This window comes from Phyllobates terribilis, unplaced genomic scaffold (genome assembly GCF_046119375.1).
Source record: "Phyllobates terribilis strain yellow unplaced genomic scaffold, ASM4611937v1 Scaffold_5__5_contigs__length_657084704, whole genome shotgun sequence".
Taxonomy (NCBI): domain Eukaryota; kingdom Metazoa; phylum Chordata; class Amphibia; order Anura; family Dendrobatidae; genus Phyllobates; species Phyllobates terribilis.
In genome coordinates this window covers 610,132,368-610,158,661 of record NW_027362765.1, presented here as the reverse complement: position 1 = coordinate 610,158,661, position 26,294 = coordinate 610,132,368, and the positions used below count along the sequence as shown (strand labels likewise).

Below are 26,294 nucleotides of genomic sequence, written 5' to 3'. Positions count from 1 at the left end.
GGGGACCATGGCCTGAGCAAACTGTTACATGTCCCCTTGTCAGGTTGGTGTTACGCTCACGCCCGGACTGACTGGCGTGAGAATGATTAGTGGTCCCACTGGGCCACGAACCGAGGAGTGCCTGGAGGGGCGTGACTAGGGGCCTCACCAGATCCAACCACGAATACACAGCAACTAAATTGACTCCGTGGTCTGAGGAGGGACGTGGGAGGTGGTCCAGGTGCTACTCCAGGTCAGACCCCGGTCACAGCTGTTGACCCACACCGGGGGAATGCAGGAATGGGCAGGCACAGCTGGTATGCAGACAGGTGAGTACTAGCAGGCACGGCTGGTATGCAGACAGGCGGGTACTGGCAGGCACGGCTGGTATGCAGACAGGCAGGTACTGGCAGGCACACCTGGTATGCAGACAGGTGGGTACTGGCAGGCACGGCTTGTATGCAGACAGGCGGGTACTGGCAGGCATGGCTGGTATGCAGACAGGCAGATACTGGCAGGTAGGAACGCAGGCTGGATAGGGACCAGAACAGACTGGGATACAGGAACAGAGCCGCAGGTGCGGTGGACAAGCAGAGCAGAGCGAAATCACAGGTGCGGTGGACAAGCAGAGCAGAGCAAAATCGCAGGTATGGTGGACAAGCAGAGCAGAGCGAAACCGCAGGTGCGGTGGACAAGCAGAGCAGAGCGAAACCGCAGGTGCGGTGGACAAGCAGAGCAGAGCGAAACCGCAGGTGCGGTGGACAAGCAGAGCAGAGCGAAACCGCAGGTGCGGTGGACAAGCAGAGCAGAGCTAAACCGCAGGTGCGGTGGACAAGCAGAGCGAAAACGCAGGTGCGGTGGACAAGCAGAGCAGAGCAAAACTGCAGGTGCGATGGACAAGCAGAGCAGAGCGAAACCGCAGGTGCGGTGGACAAGTAGAGCAGAGCAAAACCGCAGGTGCGGTGGACAATCAGAGCAGATACACACAAGGTACTTACAATGAAGTAGCGAGTGAACGGGTAGTACACTGTTCAGACAGGAACTAAACCAGGAAGAAGAAACAGGAACGAGCCTGGGAACTCAGCCCCCAGGGTGGTGGAAACAGACTAAAAGTCACAGATACAGGTAACAGGCCTGGGTATACAGCCCCCAGGGTGGCGGAACAGACTTGAAGTCACATATACAGGAAACAGGTCTGGGTATTCAGCCCCCAGGGTGGCAGAACAGACAAGAAACAGGACAGGACCTGGCAACTCAGTTGCACAGAACACACTGAAAGAAAATGTTGCTCAGGCACCTCCTACTGGGTGGAGGGGGTTTAAGTATCCAGTGACTCACAGCAATAGGCTGGGGACGCATTAGGAGTGCGCACACTGTAACTTTAAGAATCAGGCAGTGACCGCGCCGCCGCCCTAAGCAATCAGACAAGAGACATGCACACAGCAAGTACTGGAGCAAAGTGTGCAGCCTGGACTGATAGGTAAGTTGGCGGTCTTGCATGGTGGTAGATGGTAAGCCATGCCAGCTCGCCGCCAGGGATGTTACAGTTGGGTTAGTGACTTCATCGTCCACCACTTCTTTTTCTACTTCCGCACCCTGGTCCTCCTCCTGATTTTCTGTCCATTGTGTCTCATCATTATCCACCTCTTGCGACAGTATTTGCACTTTCCCACCATCGCCTTTGGGTGACCATGGCTCCTTAATTCGCTACATGTGATTTTCTGTTGCCCTGCTCGAAGCTGGCCGGTCAAGAGGCCCAAATTTATTGATGGAATAGTGAACAGCTCTTGGGGAATCCTGAACTCTCCTTCAAACCACATATCCAAGCTCTTTCCACTTCTGAACGGACTGAGCGAGAGGCCAGAATCTATAAATGGAAAGATGAACAAAACAGCTCTTCGAAGTGTCCAAGTGTGGGATCAGTTGTCTCAGGGCACTCGGAATGGTGGGAGGAAGGAAGATCAGGGTGAGGAAGATGCCGACTCCAAGTAAAAAAAAATCTCCCGGATCCGCACATTCCTCAACCACAAATCTACAAAAACACTAGTGCACGTGCTCATCATCACCCTTCTCGATGACTGCAACTTTCTGCCCTGTGTCCTCCCTTCTAACACTCTTGCATTTCTCTAATCTATCCTAAACTCTGTTGCTTGACTAATCCACCTGTCCCCTCACTATTCCCTGGCCTCTTCTCTCTGTCAATCCCTTCACTGGCTCCCCATTGCCTAGAGACTCCAGTTCAAAACCCTAACCTTGGAATGCAAAGCTATCCACAACCTGTCTCCTCCATACATCTGTGACCTAGTCTCTCGGTACTTACCTGCATGCAACCTCCGATCCTCACAAGATGTCCTTCTCTACTCCCCTCTTATCTACTCTTTCCACTATCGCATACAAGATTTCTCCCGTGCATCCCCCCTTCTCTGGAACTCTCTACCCCACCATTTCTGACTCTCGCCTACTGTTGAAACTTTTAAAAGGAAGCTGAAGACCCACCTCTTGCGACATGCATACAACCTGCAGTAACCCTCGCTCCACCATACTGCTGCAAGACCAGCTCTATCCTCACCTACTGTATCCTCACCCATGCTTTGTAGACTGAGCCCTCTCGGCAGGGCCGGCTCAAGCACCCGGCGCACCCGGGCAAATGCCGGGGCCCTGAGCAGGCAGAGGAGCCCACTGGCGGTCGCGCACCCCGCTGGGCTATGGGCGGAGGAGAGCGGTGTCAGCACCCGCCCTTCTCCGCCGCTTGCTCAGGGCCCCGGCAGCTGGATACTTACCTCTCCCCGTGCCTCCACAGATCAGCTGTCTTCCTGCTCTGCGCTCCCTTTGACGTCTCAGGTCAGAGGGCGCGGTGACGTCTTTACACTGCGCCCTCCCCTGAGCCGTCACAGGGAGCGCAGAGCGGAAAGACGCCGCCAACGCTGGAGTCCCGACCCGAGCAGCTGCAGCAGGTAGCAGGTGAGGAGGAGGGAGGTGAGTATTTGATTTTTTTTTTTAATGTATGGAGGCATGGGGCAGTATAAAGAGAAGGGGGGGGTGGCATCCTCCATGGAGCATTATAAAGAGAGGGGGGGACATCATGCATGGGGCATTATAAAGAGAGGGGGGGACATCCTGCATGGGGCATTATAAAGAGGGGGGTGTGACATCCTGCATGGGGCATTATAAGGTGGGGAACAGCCTGCATGGGGCATTATAAAGGGGGGGGGCAGCCTGCATAGTGCATTATGTGGGGGGCAACAGCCTGCATGGGGCATTATAAAGGGGGGGGCAGCCTGTATGGGGCATTATGTGGGGGGTAACAGCCTGCATGGAGCATTAAAAGGGGGGGGGGGCTGTATGGGGCATTATGTGGGGGGTAACAGCCGGCATGGAGCATTATAAGGGGACTAGTATCCTGTATGGAGCGTTATATGGGGGCCAGTATTCTGTATGGAGCCTTATATGGGGGCCAGTATTCCGTATGGAGCCTTATATGGAGGCCAGTGTTCCGTATGGGGCCTTATATGGGGGCCAGTATTCCGTATGGGGCCTTATATGGGGGCCAGTATTCCGTATGGAGCCTTATATGGGGGCCAGTATTCCGTATGGAGCCTTATATGGGGGCCAGTATTCCGTATGGAGCCTTATATGGGGGCCAGTATTCCGTACCGTATGGAGCCTTATATGGGGGCCAGTATTCCGTATGGAGCCTTATATGGGGGCCAGTATTCCGTATGGAGCCTTATATGGGGGCCAGTATTCCGTATGGGGCCTTATATGGGGGCCAGTATTCCGTATGGGGCCTTATATGGGGGCCAGTATTCCGTATGGAGCCTTATATGGGGGCCAGTATTCCGTATGGAGCCTAATATGGGGGCCAGTATTCTGTGTGGAGCGATTCACCGGTTTCTGAGCTATTGTGGAATTTACAATAGATATCACTCATGTAATGTAAGAAGTGAAATCTTTGCATTGTACTATATATATATATATATATATATATATATATATATATATATATATATATATATATATATATATATATATTTCTCCGCCGTATCTCTGCATCATGAATCGTGGTATGTGTTAAAGGGGCCCACTGAGACTCTTTCGCCCGGGGCCCATAAAAACCTGGAGCCGGCCCTGCCTCTCGGGCAGGGTCCTCTCCTCTCCTGTACCAGTCGCTGTCACATTTTTGTGCAAGATTATTGTAATTGTTTTTGCCAGGCGTACCCCTTTTTCACAAGTGCCATGGAATAAATGGCACTAAAGTAATAATAATAATATGATCCAGACTCACATCTACTGAGACTGGACCATGTGGAACACGGGGTGGTGGTGGTGGCAAACTGACTGGAAACTTTATCTGCTATCCAACCAACAACCTTTTCACACTGCTCTGGCTTCAATAGTGGTGTTCCACGGCCCCCTAGAAATTGGGACAGGAAGGTAGTTCGACATGACGGGGTGTTTGTTGGGCTCCCTCAGCAGGCACAGTTTCATCTTGCCCACGGCCTCTGCGTGCACTATCACCATCACCATAACGTCCACTTCCCCGTCCCTTGACATGGGAGTCAGAAATGCTTCCAGGGGTCTTCCCCATGCTGTTCCCATGCCATTTGAGCACCGTTCCCATCAATTTGGGCAATTTTTAGGCCCCCTCTAGCGGGGGGAGCCGCTAGAAAAATGCTCGAGTTTCCCATAGACTTACATTGGGCTCATTACTCGGACCGAGCACTCGAGCATTCCAATTTGCTCGACCCGAGCAATGAGTACCCGAGCATTTTAGTGCTCGCTCATCACTTGACTCTATATAATATATGAGTTTCACTATTTTTTCATCAAAGTAAAAAACAAAACAAGAAATCAACTCCTATCTAATAGGAAAAATATTCCACCAAATATGAATAATGGCGCATCTGTTACTTTTTCCACATCCTACAGCCTACAATATAATCAAGTCTAAAATATTATCCAAAAAAATCTTCCAGTCATCAACCAAGATGACAAATTTAGAAAAATCATATCTCAGGGCTGCAGGTTTGTGGCAAAAAGAACCTTGGGCAACATGCTTTCTCTAAGCCTGTTCCAAAGTCCGACCAAAAAAACCTGTTGGTTAAAACCCAAAGTTTTTTTCAAATATAACGGAAACCAATGTAACATGTGCGCCTTTGCTGCGGACAAAAAAAAAGCTTTCACTCTTCTCAAGGAGACGTTCATTATATCCAAGAACTCATTAACTGCGATACCCACCATGTAGTATATTCTATTTTCTGTGATTTACTGTAAAATACAATACGTAGGAAGTACCACTAGAGAATTAAAACAGCGAATTTCTGAACACTTAAATAATATATCTAACAAAAAATGGATCGTACTCTGGTGCTGTCAAACATTTTGTTACCATCCATAATGGTGATTCAACGCACTTTAAATTCTTCGGTATAGAAAGAGTGCCATGTCCCCCCAGAGGAGGTAGTTGGCAAAAACGCTCCATGCTGTGAGAAGCGTTCTGGATATTAAACTTAGATAGCAAACATCCCAAAGGTATGAATTATGAGAGCGATCTTTTTTATGCATTAATTTGTCATTCTATGTACATTACTATGCGCTCGATGCTTCGTATTAAATTTGGATAGTAAAATATTTCATATGAATGAACTACAGCATAGATCTCGCTTGCATATACTGATTGGTCACTTTTTGTTTCTTATTGCATGTTTTTTGCTCTTGCACACCTGCTAAATTTGGACAGAAAAAGATTTCATATGTATGAATTAGAGGATAGATCTCCCTTATGTATATATATATACAGTACAGACCAAAAGTTTGGACACACTTTCTCATTTAAAGATTTTTCTGTATTTTCATGACTATGAAAATTGTACATTCACACTGAAGGCATCAAAACTATGAATTAACACATGTGGAATTATATAGTTAACAAAAAAGTGTGAAACAACTGAAAATATGTCTTATATTCTAGGTTCTTCAAAGTAGCTACCTTTTGCTTTGATGACTGCTGTTATGCACACGCCCGGGCTGAGCGGCGTGTGCGTGTGATTGTAGTGATTCCACTGGACCATGAACCGGAGAGTGCCTGGAGGGGCGTGACTAAGTATCTGGCCGATCCGACCAAGATGGCACGACGGCATATGACGCCAGTGCACCAGGGAGAAACCGGGCAGAGGGACCAGGTGCTACTCCAGGTCAAACTCCGGACACGGGGTTGACCCACACAGGGATTACTGGATCAGGCTGGTTAGGCTGGCGCACAGACTGGAGGGTATAGGCAGGCACGACTGGTAAGCAGGCAGGCGGGTAAAGGCAAGCGCAGCTAGAGTGCAGACAGGGAGGCACCAGCAGGTAGGAACACAGGCGGGATAGGACCCAGTACACACTGGGACTCAGGAACAATACAGGTAGAGGGGTACAGGCAAGCACAGCTAGAGTGCAGACAGGGAGGCACTAGCAGGTAGGAACACAGGCGGGATAGGACCCAGTACACACTGGGACTCAGGAACAGGCAGGTTAGGCTGGCACAGACTGGTGGATATAAGCAAACACGGCAGGTATGCAGATGGGTGGATACAGGCGAGTATGCAGGCAGGGAGGTACTGGCCGAAAGGACGGGCTGGAGCACAGAAAGGTTAAGACCCAGTACAGACTGGGTCACAGAACCGCAGATGCGGTAGACAACCACAGCAGAGAGGGAACGCCCGAAGCGGTGGGCAAGAACAGAGCAGGACAGGGCTGCAGGAGCAGCGAGCACAAGCAGGGCAGGACAGGACTGCCGGAGCAGCGGGCAGAAGCAGGGCAGGACAGGACTGCCGGAGCAGCGGGCAGAAGCAGGGCAGGACAGGACTGCCGGAGCAGCGGGCAGAAGCAGGGCAGGACAGGACTGCCGGAGCAGTGAGCAAGGAGTCAGAGCAGGCTAGGCTGAGTAGGGGGGACAGGGCTCCGTTCACACGGAACTGACAGGAAGGGAAAGGCAGAGCCAGACACCCACAGGGTACTTGCAGTGAAGTAGCGAGTGGACCACAAACTCACAAACGGGAGTACAGAGACAACAAGCAGGAGTTAGGTACGAGTTCAGACCCTGCAGAAAAAGGAAGGGAACGGACATAGAGGCAAAACAGGTAAAGGATAGGAGAGAGTTCAGACTGGAACTGAGTGTACGGAGGAGACCGACACTGCAGCGGGATACAGGAGCGGGTCTGGGAATACCGCCCCCAGAGAGGCAGGAGGAACAGGCTAGGAGCGTGTTCAGACAGGCCTGGAAATACAGCCTCCAGGAAAGGCAGACAAGAGAACACAGAACGGGACCTGGCACCTTCAGAGTGCAAGCACACACTGAAAGAAACACTATGCTCAGGCAGGGATAGATGGGCGCAGCTGAGCTATATACCAGGTGACAGACAGCAATAGGCTGAGGACGCACAAGAGGTGTGACCCACAGCAGGTACAAAAAGCAGGAAGTGATCGGGCGCCGCCCTTAAGCAGCAGAAACAGACACAAACAGACAGCATGGAGGGAAGCCAGAGAGACATTCTGGACAAGAGATCAAGTGCGCGCTCTTGCACAGTGGGAGATGGACCACTATGCAAGGACGCCGCCAGGTATGTTACAACTGCTTTGCACACTCTTGGCATTCTCTTGATGAGCTTCAAGAGGTAGTCACCGGAAATGGTCTTCCAACAATCTTGAAGGAATTCCCAGAGATGCTTAGCACTTGTTGGCCCTTTTGCCTTCACTTTGCGGTCCAGCTCACCCCAAACCATCTCGATTGGGTTCAGGTCTGGTGACTGTGGAGGCCAGGTCATCTGGCGTAGCATCCCATCACTCTTCCTCTTGGTCAAATAGCCCTTACACAGCCTGGAGGTGTGTTGGGGTCATTGTCCTGTTGAAAAATAAATGATGGTCCAACTAAACGCAAACCGGATGGAGTAGCATGCCGCTGCAAGATGCTGTGGTAGCCATGCTGGTTCAGTATGCCTTCAATTTTGAATAAATCCCCAACAGTGTCACCAGCAAAGCACCCCCACACCATCACACCTCCTCCTCCATGCTTCACGGTGGGAACCAGGCATGTAGAGTCCATCCGTTCACCTTTTCTTCGTCGCACAAAGACACGGTGGTTGGAACCAAAGATCTCAAATTTGGACTCATCAGACCAAAGCACAGATTTCCACTGGTCTAATGTCCATTCCTTGTGTTCTTTAGCCCAAACACGTCTCTTCTGCTTGTTGCCTGTACTTAGCAGTGGTTTCCTAGCAGCTATTTTACCATGAAGGCCTGCTGCACAAAGTCTCCTCTTAACAGTTGTTGAAGAGATGTGTCTGCTGCTAGAACTCTGTGTGGCATTGACCTGGTCTCTAATCTGAGCTGCTGTTAACCTGCGATTTCTGAGGCTGGTGACTCGGATAAACTTATCCTCAGAAGCAGAGGTGACTCTTGGTCTTCCTTTCCTGGGGCGGTCCTCATGTGAGCCAGTTTCTTTTCTGCGGTTGATGGTTTTTGCAACTGCACTCGGGGACACTTTCAAAGTTTGCCAAATTTTTCAGACTGACTGACCTTCATTTCTTAAAGTAATGATGGCCACTTGTTTTTCTTTACTTAGCTTCTTTTTTCTTGCCATAATACATATTCTAACAGTCTATTCAGTAGGACTATCAGCTGTGTATCCACCTGACTTCTGCACAACACAACTGATGGTCCCAACTCCATTTATAAGCCAAGAAATCCCACTTATTAAACCTGAAAGGGCACACCTGTGAAGTGAAAACCATTTCCGGTGACTACCTCTTGAAGCCCATCAAGAGAATGCCAAGAGTGTGAAAGTAGTCATCAAAGCAAAAGGTGGCTACTTTGAAGAACCTAAAATATAAGACATATTTTCAGTTGTTTCACACTTTTTTGTTAAGTATATAATTCCACATGTGTTAATTCATAGTTTTGGTGCCTTCAGTGTGAATGTACAATTTTCATAGTCATGAAAATACAGAAAAATCTTTAAATGAGAAGGTGGGTCCAAACTTTTGGTCTGTACTGCATATTCTATGTTATACAGACCTCATCCACAGTAAAAAAAATACTTCCTTCTATTACTAACGTTATACAGCAGTGGACATCTCAGTTTGAAATAGTTTGGAGTATATCTGCTATGTTATACAGGCGTCATCCACACTAAAAAAATACTTTCTTCTGTTACTAACGTGATACAGTAAGGGATATCTCAGGGTGCCAAGGGACGGTGGATTACTGCGATCGAGGCGGGTTGGTGATACCAGACAAACTGTTAGTAAAGGTGCAAGAGGCGAGGGACAAATGGAGGAGAAAGAGGTGATTGGGAGAGCAACAGTCAGAAGATGAAGAAGATAATCATCCCCTCTCTGTTGTTCATGTTTGGCGGGAGGGGATGAAGGAAACAAGCATCAGAGTTACCCTGCCACCAACACAGCATGCGCCTGAATCTCATGGAAGAGCCCGACATATGAGTGCCTTCTTGCTGCACTATCTGCAACATGATCCCTGTATAGTTATGATTCGAAACAGTGCTGACTACTGGGTTGCCACTCTGTTAGATCCACGTTATAAGAGTAAATTTTGCCAGATGCTTCCCGCCCTGGAAAGAGACCTGCGAATGCTGGAGTATCGAAACACGCTTTTACAAACCCTAAGATAGGGTTTCCCAAGACAGCAGTGAGGCACACAGTGTGCATCGCATCTCTACATTTCCAACCTCCGGCACGTCAATTCGTCATCGCCAAAATATTAGCAGCAGCAGCAGTGTAAGTGGCAGAAGCAATTTCTGTGAACCCTTTCACACATTTTTTAGACCAGCTCGTGCACAAGCACAACAGAGTACATGTCAGACACGTGGTGAACGACTGGAGAGGATGGTGCAGGAGTATCTAGAACTCAATATCAATACCATCAAGGAGGGTTTGGACCCTTTGACATTTTGGTCTTCAAAAATGGATGAGTGGCCTGAGCTCGCCTGTCATGCCTTGGAGGTTTTATCATGCCCGGCAGCCAGCGTTCTCTCAGAACGTGTCTTCAGCGCTGCCTGACAGATAAGTGCAGCCGGCTGTCCCCTGAAACTGTAGACTGCCTAACTTTCATCAAGATGAACAACTCATGGATCTCCAAGGACTTTTGGACCCCAAACGCAGACTGTACAGACTAGGCAATGTTGTAGTTTTTAGTGTACTGCATAATTGCAGTCTGTGATATCTTTAGCATGGCTTCTGTACCTGCTCTTGCTGCTGCTGATGCAGGTGTAAACTAATTTTTTTAAATGTGAACACTCCTGATTGAGTCTCCATCTGCTGGGTTGGCTGTAGTGGAAGAGGTTTTAGTTTCCATTACAATAGTTATACTCTGGTGAAGTTAATTTTTTGGTGCAGATATTGTTCTCCACACAGGGGTACATATGATTAAATCGAAATTGGTTTTCTTACTACCGTGGTGTATAAGGCAGACTACATTTCATCTTTTAGTTCTTTGGTGCTGATATTGTTCTCCATACAGGGGTACACATTATTGATGAGCAAGCACTAAATGTGCTCAACTTAGTAGTTCAGCGGTTTCCAAAAACCTACCCAGATCTGCCAGAGCTGCTTGGGAAAGTATGCTGCGTCTGTGCCCTTTTCAGAAAGTCAGCTACAGCTTCCGCCACCCTGGCAATGCTTCAGCAGCATTTGCAGCTCCCCGACTGGTGTGCGATGTGACCACACATTGAAAATCAACGTTGCAGATGTTGGGAAGGATTTGTGAGCAGCAGAGGGCAGTTGTTGAGTATCAGCTTCAACATGCCCGTTGGTATTCGGACCATCCTCCGCGCATAAGAGCTAATTAGAGGGCAAGGATGTCTGACATCTATGCTATCCTCCAAAACTTTGAGGACTCCACCAAGATGGTGAGCGGCAATGATGCCATAATTGGCGTCACCATCCCGCTTCTCTGTCTACTGAAAGGTTCCGTGCTCACAAGTAAAGAGGAGGCATTGCAGGCGGTGCAAGGAACTATACAGGGTGATGCTACACAGCTGAGCCTCTTCTCATCTCGCCGCAGATTGGGTGATAATGATGAGGGAGAGAACATGGACAGTCGTCTTCTTGGTGAGGAGAGGGAAGTCTTGGCTGTCTTGAAAGTCTTGATACACCTCTTTCAGTCTGTGTGAAAGCTGTATGAGTTTTGCTTAATGATGACCTTCAGTGGCCTAAACCGTGGCTTTGTTTATGCATGTTATATCTCAAAACACATTGCAGGTCAGGCCATTGCCCAACTCTGTAGTCATGAAATTCAAGGTGTAAAGAAAGATCTTTGTGTCGAAGCACCACCGAGAAATGTCAGCTGATGTTGGACGGACTGCCTTGCTTATGCAACAAGCTGCATTAGAGGACTTCCTGGGAGAAATTACAGCCGGAGTAGATACGGTTTCCCTCTGACAGTCCTTTCACCGAGCTAAAGAATATGGCTGTGGTGAAATACAACTCTCACCGAGAAGCAGTGTCAGACTGAAGAACATTGGGCCCTCCAGAGTATTTGATTCTGAAGGCCCACCTTTCTCCCCCACTCAGGGTCGGACTGGCCTGGCGGGATATCGGTGGAATGCCCAGTGGGCCCCAGAGAAGGTGAGAAAAAAAAAACTAAAAAAAAAAAAAAAAAAAAGTTTTTCAGGGCACGGGCCCTTTAAAATCGTAAGCTGGGGAGCGTGCATGCAGGGTTTTTACCTGACCCGCTGCAGCGACGCACATCAAGATGAACGCGGGCAGCAGCGGTTTGAGGGTGCTCTACTCTGTGATAGGCCACGCGCCGACGTCACATAGCAGTGACCTATCAGAGGCCGCACTTGTCAGCTTGCAGTCTCTGATAGGCAGGCGGCCTTTCAATGTTCCTGCTATGTGAGTCAGAGTGCGGCCTGTCAGAGCGGCATTCGGCGGCCATTTTAACAACAGCACCAAATATGAAGCCGCAAGAGGACACCGGGGGAGCGCAGGAAGGTAAGAAATATTTTTTTTTATATCCCCCCCCACCCTCTGTGTTTGGACAAGATAGAGGACAAGGGGTCTGACAGAGGGGCTCAGGATGAAAGCAACGAAGCCCAGGACAAGGTGTCATAGGGGCCCAGGATGGGGACATGACTAATTAGAGGAGCCCAGGATGGGGACATGACTCATTAGAGAGGCTCAGGATGGAGACATGACTAATTAGAGGAGCCCAGGATGGGGACATGACTAATTAGAGAGGCCCATGATGGGGATATCACTATTTATCGGGGCCCAGGATGGGGACATGACTAATTATAGGGGCCCAGGATGGGGACATGACTAATTATAGGGGCCCAGGATAGCGACATGACTAATTACAGGGGCCCAAGATTGGGACAGGACTGATTAAAAGGGCCTAGGATGGAGACAGGGCTGATTAAAGGGACCCAGGATCTGGGACATTGCTAAATAAAGGGGCCCAGGATCTGGGATATTGCTAAATAAAGGGGGCCAGGAACTTGGACATTGCTAAATAAAGGGGCCCAGGATCTGAGACATAGCTAAATAAAGGGGCCCAGGAACTTGGACATTGCTAATAAAGGGGCCCAAGATCTGGGACATTGCTAAATAAAGGGGCCCAGGATCTGAGACATTGTTAAATAAAGGGGCCCAGGATCTGGGACATTGCTAAATAAAGGGGCCCAGGATGTGGCACATTGCTAAATAAAGGGGCTCAGGATCTGGGACATTGCTGAATAAAGGGGCCCAGGATCTAGGACATTGCTAAATAAAGCAGCCCAGTAGCTGGGACATTGCTAAATAAAGGGCCCCAGGATGGGGACATTGCAAAATAAAGGGCCCCAAGATGGGGACATTGCTAAATAAAGGGCCCCAGGATGGGAACATTTCTAAATAAAGGGGCCCAGGATGGAGATATTGCTAAATAAAGGTGCCCAGGATAGGGATATTGCTAAATAAAGGGGCCCAGGATGTGGAGCATTGCTAAATAAAGGGGCCCAGAATCTGAGACATTGCTAAATAAAGGCTCCCAGGATGGGAACATTGCTAAATAAAGGGGCCCAGGATGGAGATATTGCTAAATAAAGAAATAAAGAGCCCCAGGATGGGGACAATATTAAATAAAGAGGCTCAGAACAGAGACCTTATTAAAGTGGACATAGGGGTCTAGGATCGAAGCATTGAATAAAGGGGCCCAGGATCTGAGACCTTATTAAATAAAGGGGTGACAAAATTACTGTATGGGAATCAGGATGAGGAACATACATTATTGGTTTATGGTGGCAAGTGGGGGAAATAATTACTGTAGGGGCCACTCAGGGTACATTATTACTGCTGCAGTTTAATTTTAATTTACTTTTGAGGATATTGTTTTTCATGGGGAAGGGGACAAAAGGGAGGTCCTGTTATTGTGCAGGGCAGCACTATGCCGCTTTTTTCTTCATCTAATGTAGTGTAGAAGTTGGGGGGGGGGGGGGTGGAATGTGCTCTAGAAGTGATCAGCTATTGATGACTGTGTTATTTTATGCAGAGACTAGTCCTGGCTGTAAGAAGTGATGGTGGTCTGTGCTGGATGAAAAAGAAAAGCAAAGATGAAGGACTTCACCTAGAGACGTCACTGGTGAGACAGTGTGTTACATGTACACTTATACTATACACTATATAGTATATACAGAGCACCTGTGTATAATGTCACTGGTGATCCCTGTATTATCTGTGCACTATACACTATATACAGAGCTCCTGTGTATGTATAATGTCACTGGTGATCCCTGTATTACCTGTGCACTGACACTATATACAGAGCTCCAGTGTATAATGTCACTGGTGATCCCTGTATTACCTATACAATATATACAGAGCTCCTGTGTATTATGTCACTGGTGATCCCTGTATTACCTGTACACTATATACAGAGCTCCATGTATAATGTCACTGGTGATTTCTGTATTACTTGTACACTGACACTATGTATAGTTCTCATGTGTATACTGTCACTGGTGATCCCTGTATTGCCTGTACACTTACGCTATACACTGTACACTATTTACAGAGTTCCTGTGTATAATGTCACTGGTGATCTTTGTATTACCTGTACACTGACACTATATACAGAGCTTCTGTGTATCATGGCACTGGTGATCACTGTATTAGATGTATACTACAACCCCTGGCAAAAATTATGGAATCACTGGGCTCGGATGATGTTCATTCAGTTGTTTAATGTTGTTGAAAAAAAGCAGATCACAGACATGGCACAAAACTAAAGTCATTTCAAATGGCAACTCTATGGCTTTAAGAAACACTAAAAGAAATCAAGATAAAAAATGTGGTACTCAGTAAGGGTAATTTTTTTCAGACCAAGCAGAGGGAAAAAAATATGGAATCACTCAATTCTGAGGAAAAAATTATGGAATCACCCTGTAAATTTTCATTTCCAAAACTAACACCTGCATCAAATTAGATCTGCTTGTTAGTCTGCATCTAAAAAGGAGTGATCACACCTTGGAGAGCTGTTGCACCAAGTGGACGGACATGAATCATGGCTCCAACACGAGAGATGTCAATTGAAGCAAAGGAGAGTATTATCAAACTCTTAAAAGAAGGTAAACCATCACGCAATGTTGCAAAAGATGTTGGTTGTTCACAGTCAGCTGTGTCTAAAATATGGACCAAATACAAACAACATGGGAAGGTTGTTAAAGGCAAACATACTGGTAGACCAAGGAAGACATCAAAGCGTCAAGACCGGAAACTTAAAGCAATATGTCTCCAAAACAGGAAATGCACAACAAAACAAATGAAGAACGAATGGGAGGAAACTGGAGTCAATGTCTGTGACTGAACTGTAAGAAACCGCCTAAAGGAAATGGGATTTTCATACAGAAAAGCTAAACAAAAGGCATCATTAACACCTAAACAGAAAAAAAACAAGGTTACAATGAGCTAAGGAAAAGCAATCGTGGACTGTGGATGACTGGATGAAAGTCATATTCAGTGATGAATCGCGAATCTGCATTGGGCAAGGTGATGATGCTGGAACTTTTGTTTGGTGCCGTTCCAATGAGATTTATAAAGATGACTGCATGAAGAGAACATGCAAATTTCCACAGTCATTGATGATATGGGGCTGCATGTCAGGTAAAGGCACTGGAGAGACGGCTTTCATTACATCTTCAATAATGCCCATGTTTACATTGATATTTTGGACAGTTTTCTTATCCCATCAATTGAAAGGATGTTTGGGGATGATGACATCATTTTTGAAGATGATAATGCATCCTGCCATAGAGCAAAAACTGTGAAAACATTCCTTCAAAGAAGACACATAAGGTCAATGTCATGGCCTGCAAATTGTTAGAACCCTCCTGTTAGTTTTTGCTCTCTTGTGTTTTGCGGTCACATGACCAGCTGCCTATATATTCCAGCTCCGCCCTTCTGGCTTTGCTGGACTGCAGTGTTGTTTTGACTGTCTCTCTAGCCAGGTGCTTATGGGATTATGATTGCGCCATTGAGTTTGTTCCGGGTGCTACTCTTCCCAAAAGTCGCTTGTTTAATTTGACTATCCCTGAAAGAAAGGCCTTGGAGGAGTACATACAGACTAGCCTGGCTGCTGGTCACATTAGACCTTCTAAGTCACCTGTGGATGTTGGATTCTTCTTTGTTAAAAAAAAGGACGGCGGTTTACGTCCATGTTTGGATTTTCGTGAAATTAATAAGATTACCGTACGCAATTCCTACCTATTGCCGTTAATTCCTGACTTGTTTAACCAGTTAGTGGGAGCCAAGTGGTTCTCCAAGATTGATCTCTGGGGGGCATACAATTTGTTACGTGTGAAGGAGGGTGATGAATGGAAAACTGCTTTTAACTCTCCGGTAGGTCATTTTGAGAATCTGGTGATGCCTTTCGGTCTTACCAATGCACCTGCATTTTTTTCAAAACATTATTAATGACATCCTGAAACCTTTGATTGGTAAGAATGTGGTTGTGTATTTGGATGACATTTTGATTTATTCGCCAGATCTAGAGTCCCATTGGCAGAGTGTACGTGAAGTTTTGCAGTTATTGAGTGACAATTCACTCTTTGCTAAGCTGGAGAAATGTGAGTTCGCTGTGCAGAAAATTCGTTTTTTGGGCTACATTGTCTCCAGCGAGGGCTTTGAGATGGACCCTGTGAAGGTTCAGGCTGTGCAGGAATGGCCTAGGCCTATTGGTTTGAAATCTATACAGAGAGTTTTGGGTTTTGCCAATTATTACAGGAAATTCATTAAGAATTTTTCTGTAATTGTTAAACCTCTAACCGATCTCACCAGGAAAGGTGCGAATACGGCCCAGTGGACTGCTGAGGCCATTGAAGCGTTTGAGTATCTCAAAGAGAGGTTCAGTTCTGCCCCTATCCTTATGCAGCCTGATGAGACCAAGCCTTTTTTGGTCGAGGTCGATGCTTCATCGGTGTGGGTCGGAGCAGTTTTGTCTCAGGAGAACAAGGGTGGAGTACATCCTTGTGCTTTCTTTTCGAAAAAAAATTTCGGACACCGAACTGAATTATGATGTTGGAAATCGGGAGTTGCTGGCTATTAAACTTGCGTTTGAACATTGGCGTCATTTTTTGGAAGGCGCTAGATTTCCTATTCAAGTTTTCACAGATCATAAGAATTTGATCTATCTGGATGCTGCCAAGCGCTTGAATGCCCGTCAAGCTAGGTGGGCACTTTTTTTTTCTCGGTTTCATTTTTCTGTTACCTATATCCCTGGTACTAAGAATGTTAAAGCCGATGCTTTATCTCGCAGCTTCTCTCCTACGGTCGGCTCCGAGGAGGAGGAGAGCATTTTGCAGAAAGGAGTTGTGGTGGCGGCTTTGGACTCCATTTTGGAGAATGGGATTCTGAATGCTCAAGATGATACTCCATCTAGCACTCCCCATGGGAGGTTGTTCGTGCCTAGAGCCTTTAGGAGAGATTTGTTTGTGGAGTGTCATGAATCTCTGTTGGCAGGTCATCCAGGAGTTTCGGAGACTAAGAGACTTATCAGTCGCAGTTTTTGGTGGCCTGGATGGCAGAAGGAAGTCATCAAGTGGGTGCGTCAGTGTACTGTGTGTGCTAGGTCAAAGGCTTCACATACTCCTGCTGCTGGGTTGCTTTGCCCTCTGGAGGTTCCTAGTGTGCCTTGGACGCATCTCACTATGGATTTTATTACTGATCTTCCAGTGTCCGAGGGTTTTACTGTCATCTGGGTGGTCGTGGACCGTTTTAGTAAGATGTGTCATTTGGTTCCATTCGTTAAGTTGCCCTGCGCCAAGACACTTACTAAGGCGTTTGTTAAGGAGATTGTCAAGCTCCATGGCGTTCCCACGGATATTGTTTCTGATAGAGGACCTCAGTTTGTGGCTCGCTTTTGGCGTGCTTTTTGTGACAGGTTGGGAGTCCATTTGTCATTTTCATCTGGTTATCATCCTGAATCGAATGGACAGACTGAAAGAAAGAACCAGGATGTAGAACAGTTTTTGCGTTGTTTTGTGGCAGACAATCAAGAGGTGTGGTCTGAGTTTCTACCTCTCGCAGAATTTGCTCTTAACAATCATACATCCTCCTCTGCTGGGTGTTCTCCTTTTTTTGTTGTACTGGGAGACATCAGTCTTTTGGTTCGTTCTCCAAATTGGGGTCGGCGGTGCCGGAGGAGGAGAATTTTTCCGGTGATTTGGAGAGAGTTTGGACTAATGTACGTTGTAACCTGCAAGAGGCTAACAAGAAGTCCAAGAAGTATTTTGACAGGAAACGTAAAGAGGTTTTGTTTACTGTGGGTGACATGGTTTGGTTGTCCTCGAAGAACCTGCGGTTGAGGATTCCCTCTAAAAAACTGGATCCTAAGTTTGTGGGTCCATTTAAAGTGCTTCAGGTTGTTAACCCGTCTGCTGTTAGGTTGGATGTCCCTATTTCCTGGAAGATTAATCCTGTGTTTCATGTTTCCTTGTTGAAAAAGGCTGACGTATCTAATAGGGATGCCACTGTCACAGTTCCCCCTGTGGTGGTAGACGAATATCTCGTATAATATCTCGTAACCATAGCTCCCAGACAACAAACAGGCTCCATAAAGATGCCGGGGGCGGAGCGGGGACAACAGACAGCGCAGCACACACGCGCACACCATTCAACACAGATTAATGGCAACAACTAATACATATATTTAAAAGAGAAGGCACCAAATGACAATTGTAAATCCAGTCAGAGTGGTATGAATTCATAAATTGAAGGGTGATGCCAATTCATGATGCAGGATAATAAATCAAGCTATGGAAGAAAAAGAAAAAAATAAATATACACAGGACAAGAAGCATAATAAAACATTAAAAATGTGAAAACATAAAATAATAAAAATAAATGTACCAAAGGGTTACTGTTGTTCACAAAAACGGGGCGAAGCTTAACGTTTCGTTAAGGCCATTGGGAAACATAGTTCCCAGTTCTATTATCCATTTGGCCTCTCTCTGAGCTAGAAGTTTTTTTATATTGCCTCCTCGGATGCCACCATGGATGGCCTCAATTCCCCGTACCATGAAGGTTTTGGGGTTACTATCATGATGTTGCCTAAAATGGCGTGGGATAGTTTTTAAAGAAGGGATGTCTGTCACCGTCCTTGCTGCACCAATGTCTCTCACATGTTCCCTAATCCTCACCCGCATTTCTCTAGATGTGAGTCCGATGTATATTTTTCCACACCCGCAGGTTGCATGGTATACAACATTAGAGGTCCCACATGAGATGTATTCATTAATTTTATAATTGCGGCTTCCCGAGGAATTAGAGAACTCAGTACTGCGAGAGACATTGGTGCATGCCAGACAGTGACCACATGGCACGCATCCCTTTCTTGGTCCCCTTGACCCAAAAGGATTAGGTTTGGGCGCAACAACGTGCGTTGGGGATTTTTTTCTTGTGTGGCTGCTATTTAACAATGGGTAAGCGTGCAATATCATGATCTGAATTTTGATTTTAGGAGTCTATGTGCTGATACGATTGTTATACTAAATATACAAAATGTTCTTTAGACTTTAGACTTTCTTTAGACTTTTACCGTATACAGCACTCAGACAACTATCCCACGAAGGGTTTAATATTGTGGCACTTGTTTTTATCCATTGTTACTTTTACTCTTTATGATTGGTTTATCTACATATATGCATTTATGCAGCCCCACTTCTCATGCCGGGTTGTTCCTTCTTGTATGTCCCATGTCTGTATATGTTTAATAAAATATTTGCCTTTTTACTATTGCCAACAAAACTCCTGTGGTTTGTGGTAGCATGCATATTTATCGTATGGAGTGGCATATATTTCCACTTTCTCATATTTTGGGACCCAAACTTGGGTAGAGTGGTTTATTACTATGCACCTGATGAATATATGGTTAACCATTTGCATATAGTTGTAGGGTGTGCCTCTAGAGTCAATTCCCCCTGTGGGTCCCAGACACCCCAGTCCGACCCTGCCCCTGCTCAAGAGCCCCATAGCAGCTGCAAGGTTTGCGCTATGAACTCTCCTGAAGGAGAAGCCAGGGCCCACCGGAGGATTCTCCGGTTCTCTGGTGGGCCCGTCCAACCCTGCCGAGAAGCAACCCTGGCTAAGAAAAGTCTGTGGGAAGGTTCCTGGACACTCTATGGCTGCTTTTGTACTGTGGACTGGCTCCAGCAATCTATAAGATCCATTCACTGGCTCCCAATTGCCCAGTGTATCCAGTTCAAACTTCTAACACTGACCTACAAAGCCATCCATAACTAACCTTTCTCCTCTGCACATCTCTGAACTAATCTCCTGATATATTTCCTTACATAATCTCCGGTCCTCCCAAGACCTCCTTCTCTCCTCCACACTTATTCGTTCCTCACCCAATCGCCTCCAAGACTTCTCCCAATATCCGCAATCCTCTCGAATTCTGTGACTCAACACGTCCGATTAGCCACCAAATTCGGATCCTTCAGATGGAACCTGAAAACTCATCTCTTCAAGACAGCCTACAGCCTGCCATTACCTCGCTGCCACCCCAACACCACCAGAGCTACTGCAACCCCCCAACCTACTGTCTTCTTTCCCACCATCCTGTAGAATGTAAGCCCACAAAGGCAGGGTCTATAAGACTTAAGATGCAATCTGGCATCTTGGCAAAGCACAATTCTGTTCTCCCTCTGATATCTAACAATAACTAACAGGTCATGCTGGAGAAACTTACACCTACTGCCACTCAGTGTCTTCAGCTCCTTTGTGAGAAACTAAAGTTTGGGCAGCCACTCAGTCTACCAAATAAAATTCCTGATAAGGAAATTGTGGATGGCTTCGCTTTTGGTACTGGGTGCACTGCTAATACCATGGCGTGCCATAATTCACTGGAAATATTCCAGGCTGGTTGGAGACAAGCTCATTCCCACACAAAAGTACCAGCAGCAAGCTAAGGAGATGGTGGCCTATCATCATGAAGGAGTTACCTCTTGGTCTAGCAGTCTGGTTTTTATATTAAAGATCCTGCTAATTTTCATAGCTTTAAGTGAGCACACAGAGACCGTGGTTTCTGCAGCACCACAGCCAGGCCAGGATAGTGGCAGAGAAATTGCTGTACCATCAGGTTGAGGATGCGAGCCATGCAAGGCACGTGTTTGAGGTTGCCCCGGCGTAGGGCTGCCACCAGGTTTGCACCGTTATCGCATGTGGCCCTCCCTTGCTCCAGGTTCAGTGGAAACAGCCATTGCTCAAACTCTGCCTGAAGAGCTGTCCACAACTTTTCAGCTGTATGACTGCGATCTCCAAAGCATATTAATTTTAACACTGCCTGATTGCGGTGAGCCCTGACTGCGCAGTATGGAAGTGGGGGGATTCTATCTGCACTGTTGGAATGTGTGTCTTATTAAGGTAGAGTTTGAGGGCACAGGTGGAGGCCCTAGAGGAAGTGGAGGAGGCAGAAGCACTGGAGGAAGTGTTAGCTACAGAGGTTTGTCCCGCAAGCCTTGGGGACTCCAACACTTGCAGTCTAGTGACACCTTGGCTTCTAGTAGTTTAGTTCTCCAACCCTAGCTGTTTAGTAATTTAGTTTTCCAACCCCTGTTGTATATTTGTTTAGTTCTCCATGTTCTGGTGTGTATTTGTTTTGTTCTCTAATCCATCAATGCCCACGCCCAGGGGTTAACGTCTGGTGATGATCGTTTGGATTCTGCTCGGACCCTAATTCATTCAGCCCCAGATCAACTGAAAAAAATTTGGGCATCGCTACACATATTTTCCTCCACTTGAGTCTGTGAAGCTTTGTATCAGACCCCTGATGCCCCAGAATAGAATGTGTGAACAGCTCTGCAGACTCTCCCATCTGTGGTTGCCCACAGACAGTTGGGCAGTTGGAGAGTTGTGACATGGGGGAAAATAATGGTATTTGGGGTGCCACCTCTGAGGACTGTACTGTGTGTGATGTTAAGGTGGAGGAAGAGGAGCAGAGGTCACTTGATGCAACGCTTGTCATCTACTGGAGCACATGTTCTTTCTGGCCCTAATCTACAAAGTGTACAGCTGTCTTGGCTTCACCGACTTGGTCCTATCTTGGATTCCTTCTTACCTAACAGACCGGACATTGTGTCTCCCACTCACACACCACCTCCTCATCTCGCCCCCCATGTGTCAGTGTCCCCCAAGATTCAGTTCTAGGACCCCTGTTCTTCTCCATCTACATTTTCGGCCTGGGACAGCTCGTAGAGTCTCACGGCTTTCAGTATCACCTCTATGCTGATGACACACAGATCTACCTCTCTGGACCTGATATCACGTCCTTACTAACCAGAATCCCACAATGTGTGTCCGCTATTTCATCTTTCTTCTCTGCTAGATTTGTAAAACTTAACATAGATAAAACCAAATTCATCATCTTTCCACCATCTCATTCACCCCCCCAACTAACCCATCCATCAAAGTCAATGGCTGCTCACTACGATCTGTCCTTCAAACATCAGATCCAAGTCCTTTCCACTTGCTTCTGACTCCAACTCCAAAATATCTCTGGTATCCGCACATTCCTCAACCATGAATCTACAAAAACACCAGTGCACGCCCTCATCATCTCCCGCCTCGACTACTGAAAACTCCTGCTCTGTGGTCTCCCTTCTACCACTCTCGCACCCCTCCAATCTATCCTAAACTGTACTGGCCGACTAATCCACCTTTCACCCCTCTATTCCCCGGCTTCTCCCCTCTGTCAATCCCTGTACTGGCTCCCCGTTGGCCAGAGACTCTAGTTGAAAAGCCTAATTTTGGCATACCAAGCCATTCAAAACCTGTCTCCTCCATACATTTGTGATCTAGTCTCCCGGTACTTGCCTGCATGCAACCTCCCATCCTTCCAAGATCTTCTTCTCTACTTCCCATTTATCTCTTCTTGCCACAATCACATACAAGTTTTGTCCCGTGCATCTCCCCTACTGTGGAACTCTGTACCCCAGCACATCAGACCATCGCCTACCGAGGAAACATTGAAAAGGAAGCTGAAGAAGACCCACTTCTTCTGACAAGCATACAATCTGCAGCAACACTTGCTCCACCATACCGCTGCACTACAAGCTATACCCTGACCTATTGTATCCTCACCCATCCCTTGTAGATTGTTTTTGCGCCCTCGCGGGCAGGGTTCTCTCTCCTCTTGTAACAGTTGGTGACCCTTTTCACATGTAAAGCGCCACGGAATAAATGTCGCTATAATAATAAATAATAATTATAGTACTTGTACTCTGGGTCAATTGATGGCACTTGAAGGTGTTGTGTATGCGTTTGTTTTTGCCCCCCATTGAATCCAATGGGGTTCGGCAATGTGTGGCAAATATTCGACGAATAAATTGGCGAATATTGCAAATTCGCCGATCGTAATCCGAACCGAATATTGAAACATTCGCTCAACTCATAGTTAAGAATCACCCAAGATGAGTATACATTTTTCATTTTTATTTTTGTGCATTTTGGAACTTGAGTTGAGAGGTGGCTACATATGTAAGTCTCTTTCCAATTTAGAATCAGAAGATGCCAATCCCGCATCCATTACACATTTGTCTTAGCCTGTGAAGCTGTGTTACCATAATTCTGCAATAATTTATAAATGTGCCATTTCATTATGTGTAATGAAAGAATAGACTGTCTGATCTTTGAATATTGGTACACAGTTATGGCCAAGTGAAAACACTGTGTAGTGTTTTGTAGGGGGAAACTCTATTTGTTATCAATACATACACAATAATGCAGTTATAAAGTCACTTTAATAGTAATTAAATATATAAATAATGTAAACAAATATAGAGAGTGCGTCACAGGATATCAGACGTATAAACAATTAGATAAATCAAGTAAAAATACTTTTAATTCAGCACAGTTTTAGTATACATTTTTGTGACATTTCCTGCTGCCCCTTGGTATTCCATCATCAGGATATTCAGAAGTGGTGGACAACAACTTTCTGTAAGACTATAGGTAAACATACTCTCTTAAAATGATGTAATTTGGAAATCTAACGAATCTTTCTCAATGCCAGTATTGAAGTATTCCCATACCTACAACAGAACATAGTTTGGGACCTGACAGATCTCATGATTGCAATGAAGGTGTACCTGTATGATGGAAGCATAAAATTGAAAGAGAAACTAAACTAAATTTGCAGCGTGTTAGATTTACATCACAAACTCTGATCTTGGATTATTCTCCTTTATCATTCACTCTTGTCAAAACTATTTTCACCATCCCGTGCAGCTCGCTTCTCCAAGGCCAGTTGAATGTCCAGCTGACGTAGCTGCTTGAGGAAACCGCGGTTGGGAAGTATACAGCGATGCTTCAAAACTTGTGTAATTGCATCAACAACTGTCATTTTTTCATAGATCATCAAATAACCCAAAACAAGAGAGGCAGAGCGGCTCCGGCCCATCGCACAGTGGACTAACACCTTACCTGCAAAAAAAATGGCATTGTTTACTGTGTAAAGCTTCTAGTTTTACTGTAAAAACCTGTAGTTTTTCTTTAATTGAATATGGACTATATTGTTGCTCTAAGGGTAACACAAGAAGTGACAGTGATCTGGCAAGGTTCTCACACACAATGGTTTTGATGTACCCTACACTATAGTGAATGTCATTTAAAAAAAATGTGGTTTTCAGGCGGCTGCAATTCTTCTATTACTGCTGATTAGTGATGAGCGAGCACTAAAATGCTCGGGTACTCGTTACTCGGGTCGAGCAAATCGTAATGCTCGGGTGCTCGACCCGAGTAACGAGTATAATGGACGTCAATGGGAAACTCAAGCATTTTTCCAGCCGCCCCCCCTTGGAGGTCAGGAGGGGGTCTAAAAATTGGTCAAATCAATGGAAACAGTACTGAAATGGCATGGGAACAGCATGGGGAAGACCCCTGGAAGCATATCTGAATCCCAGGTTGCTGCTGTGAACAATGTTGCACATTCAAACAAAAATTCTCCTGAAGTATATTTTCAAAGTTGGCAAAAAAATAGAAGTGACTACAATATCGTCTCATAAAATATATTTTAATTAGAATTAATTTAAAACATATTTAAAATCAGGAAAAGGGGACTAGAAAAATTGAAGGACTGGTGCTCCAAATAGCAGTACTATAAGCAATATATGGTAGGTAAACACAACAGGCTTGTGGTCTAATTAGTTCTACTGTGAACTCCAAAGCACAACACAAAAGATTTTCACTATAGGGCTATACCCCTACAGTAACTGCCCGTGTAATGACAAATTGAGTTTGTAAATGAGTTAACGGGGTAGAAAATAGTCTAGTTTGAAAAAAAGTTATATGCTCTTAATATACCATGTTTAAACCGCCATATAGTGCTCACAAAAAAATAGAAGTACTAAATTGCATTCAATTGGTGGTTTAAACATGTTACATTAAGAGCATATAGCTTTTTTTCAATTTAGACTATTTTCTACCCCATTAGCTCATTTATAAACTCAATTTGTCATTACACGGGCAGTTACTTTAGGGGTATAGCCCTATAGTGAAAATCTTTTGTGCTGTGCTTTGCAGTTCACAGTAGAGCAAATTAGACCACAAGCCTGTTGTGTTTACCTATATTGCTTATAGTACTACTATTTTTCTAGTACCCTTTTCTTGATTTTAAATATGTTTTAAATAAATTCTAAGAAAAAATATTTTTTATGAGCTGATATTGTGGTCACTTCTATTTTTTTTGTTAAGATTGAAAATATACTACAGGAGAATTTTTGTTTGAATGTGTTAATTGATAAGAAGTGATGTCCTGTTTATTAGGGCTATTCGGATATAAGGATAATTAATGTTATATGTGAACAATGTTGTCAGAGTATTACGCCACTTTTACAGTCAGACAATAAAACATACAAAAATGAAGATAAAATGGGTTTTCCTTGAAAAAATGTTAAGAAACATTCTTTCTAGGATAATGACTTGTATATAAGGCAAAATAAATAACAGAAAAAATGCTCTTCCACACCTTGGGCTATGTTCATATGCAGTGTTTTTGTACATTCACATTTCTTTCAATGGTGAAAAATACATTCACCAGTAAATGTAATTTTAACATTTTACTACCTTATCAGGCCATGTGGTGTTTGAGACATGATCAGACACATCCTGTTTCATTTTTGAAGGAGGGACTTTGAAAGTGACAAACTCTATTTTTACAGGGCCATCAAGTGGCCCTTACTATTTGCAGAGGGCCATCAGGCGGCCCTTACAAATGTTAGAGGGCCAGCAGTTGGCCCTCACTATTGTTATAGGGCTAGCAGCCAACTATGCATTGCATAGCGGTATATTGCTACTGCAATATAATTTATCCATCTGAGGTGGGCAAATTTTCTTTTTCGTATTAATACTGTAAAGTTCGAAACTTGGAGGGCCAGCAGGTGGCTATTCTTTGCATGGCCATATATTGCTAATGAAATATAACGTATCCATCTGAGGTGGTCAAATTTTATTTTTAGGATATATTCTGTAAAGTTTGAAACTTGGATGTCCAGCAGGCGGCCCTCACAATTTATAGAGAGCCAGCATACGGTCTCCACTATTTTTAGAGGGTCAGCAGGTGTTTTGGAGACATATGAGTCCAAGATAGAGCTTTCTGATAAAGCACATCATTCAACTGTTTACTTTAAATGGACTGAGGCCTACAAATAAAACAACACAGTACTTACAGTCAACTATGGTGGAGGTTCAAAGATATTTAGTGGATGTTTTGCTGCTTCTGGCACAGGGTACCTTGACTGTGTACAAGGCATCATGAAATATGAAGATTCCCAAAAAAATTTGGGT

At 45.5% G+C, this 26,294-nt stretch overlaps 1 protein-coding gene across 1 annotated transcript in view; it reads right to left on the bottom strand.

Moving 5' to 3' along the window:
• Window positions 1-23,558: 23,558 nt before the first annotated feature.
• LOC141273744 (dual specificity phosphatase 29-like) overlaps window positions 23,559-26,294 on the bottom strand; it is a 105,578-nt gene continuing 102,842 nt past the window's right edge. The window contains exon 4 of the mRNA XM_073686070.1: window positions 23,559-23,933. Coding sequence (XP_073542171.1) covers window positions 23,698-23,933 — 236 coding nt within the window. The 3' untranslated portion in view covers window positions 23,559-23,697. The remainder of the gene's footprint in view (window positions 23,934-26,294) is intronic.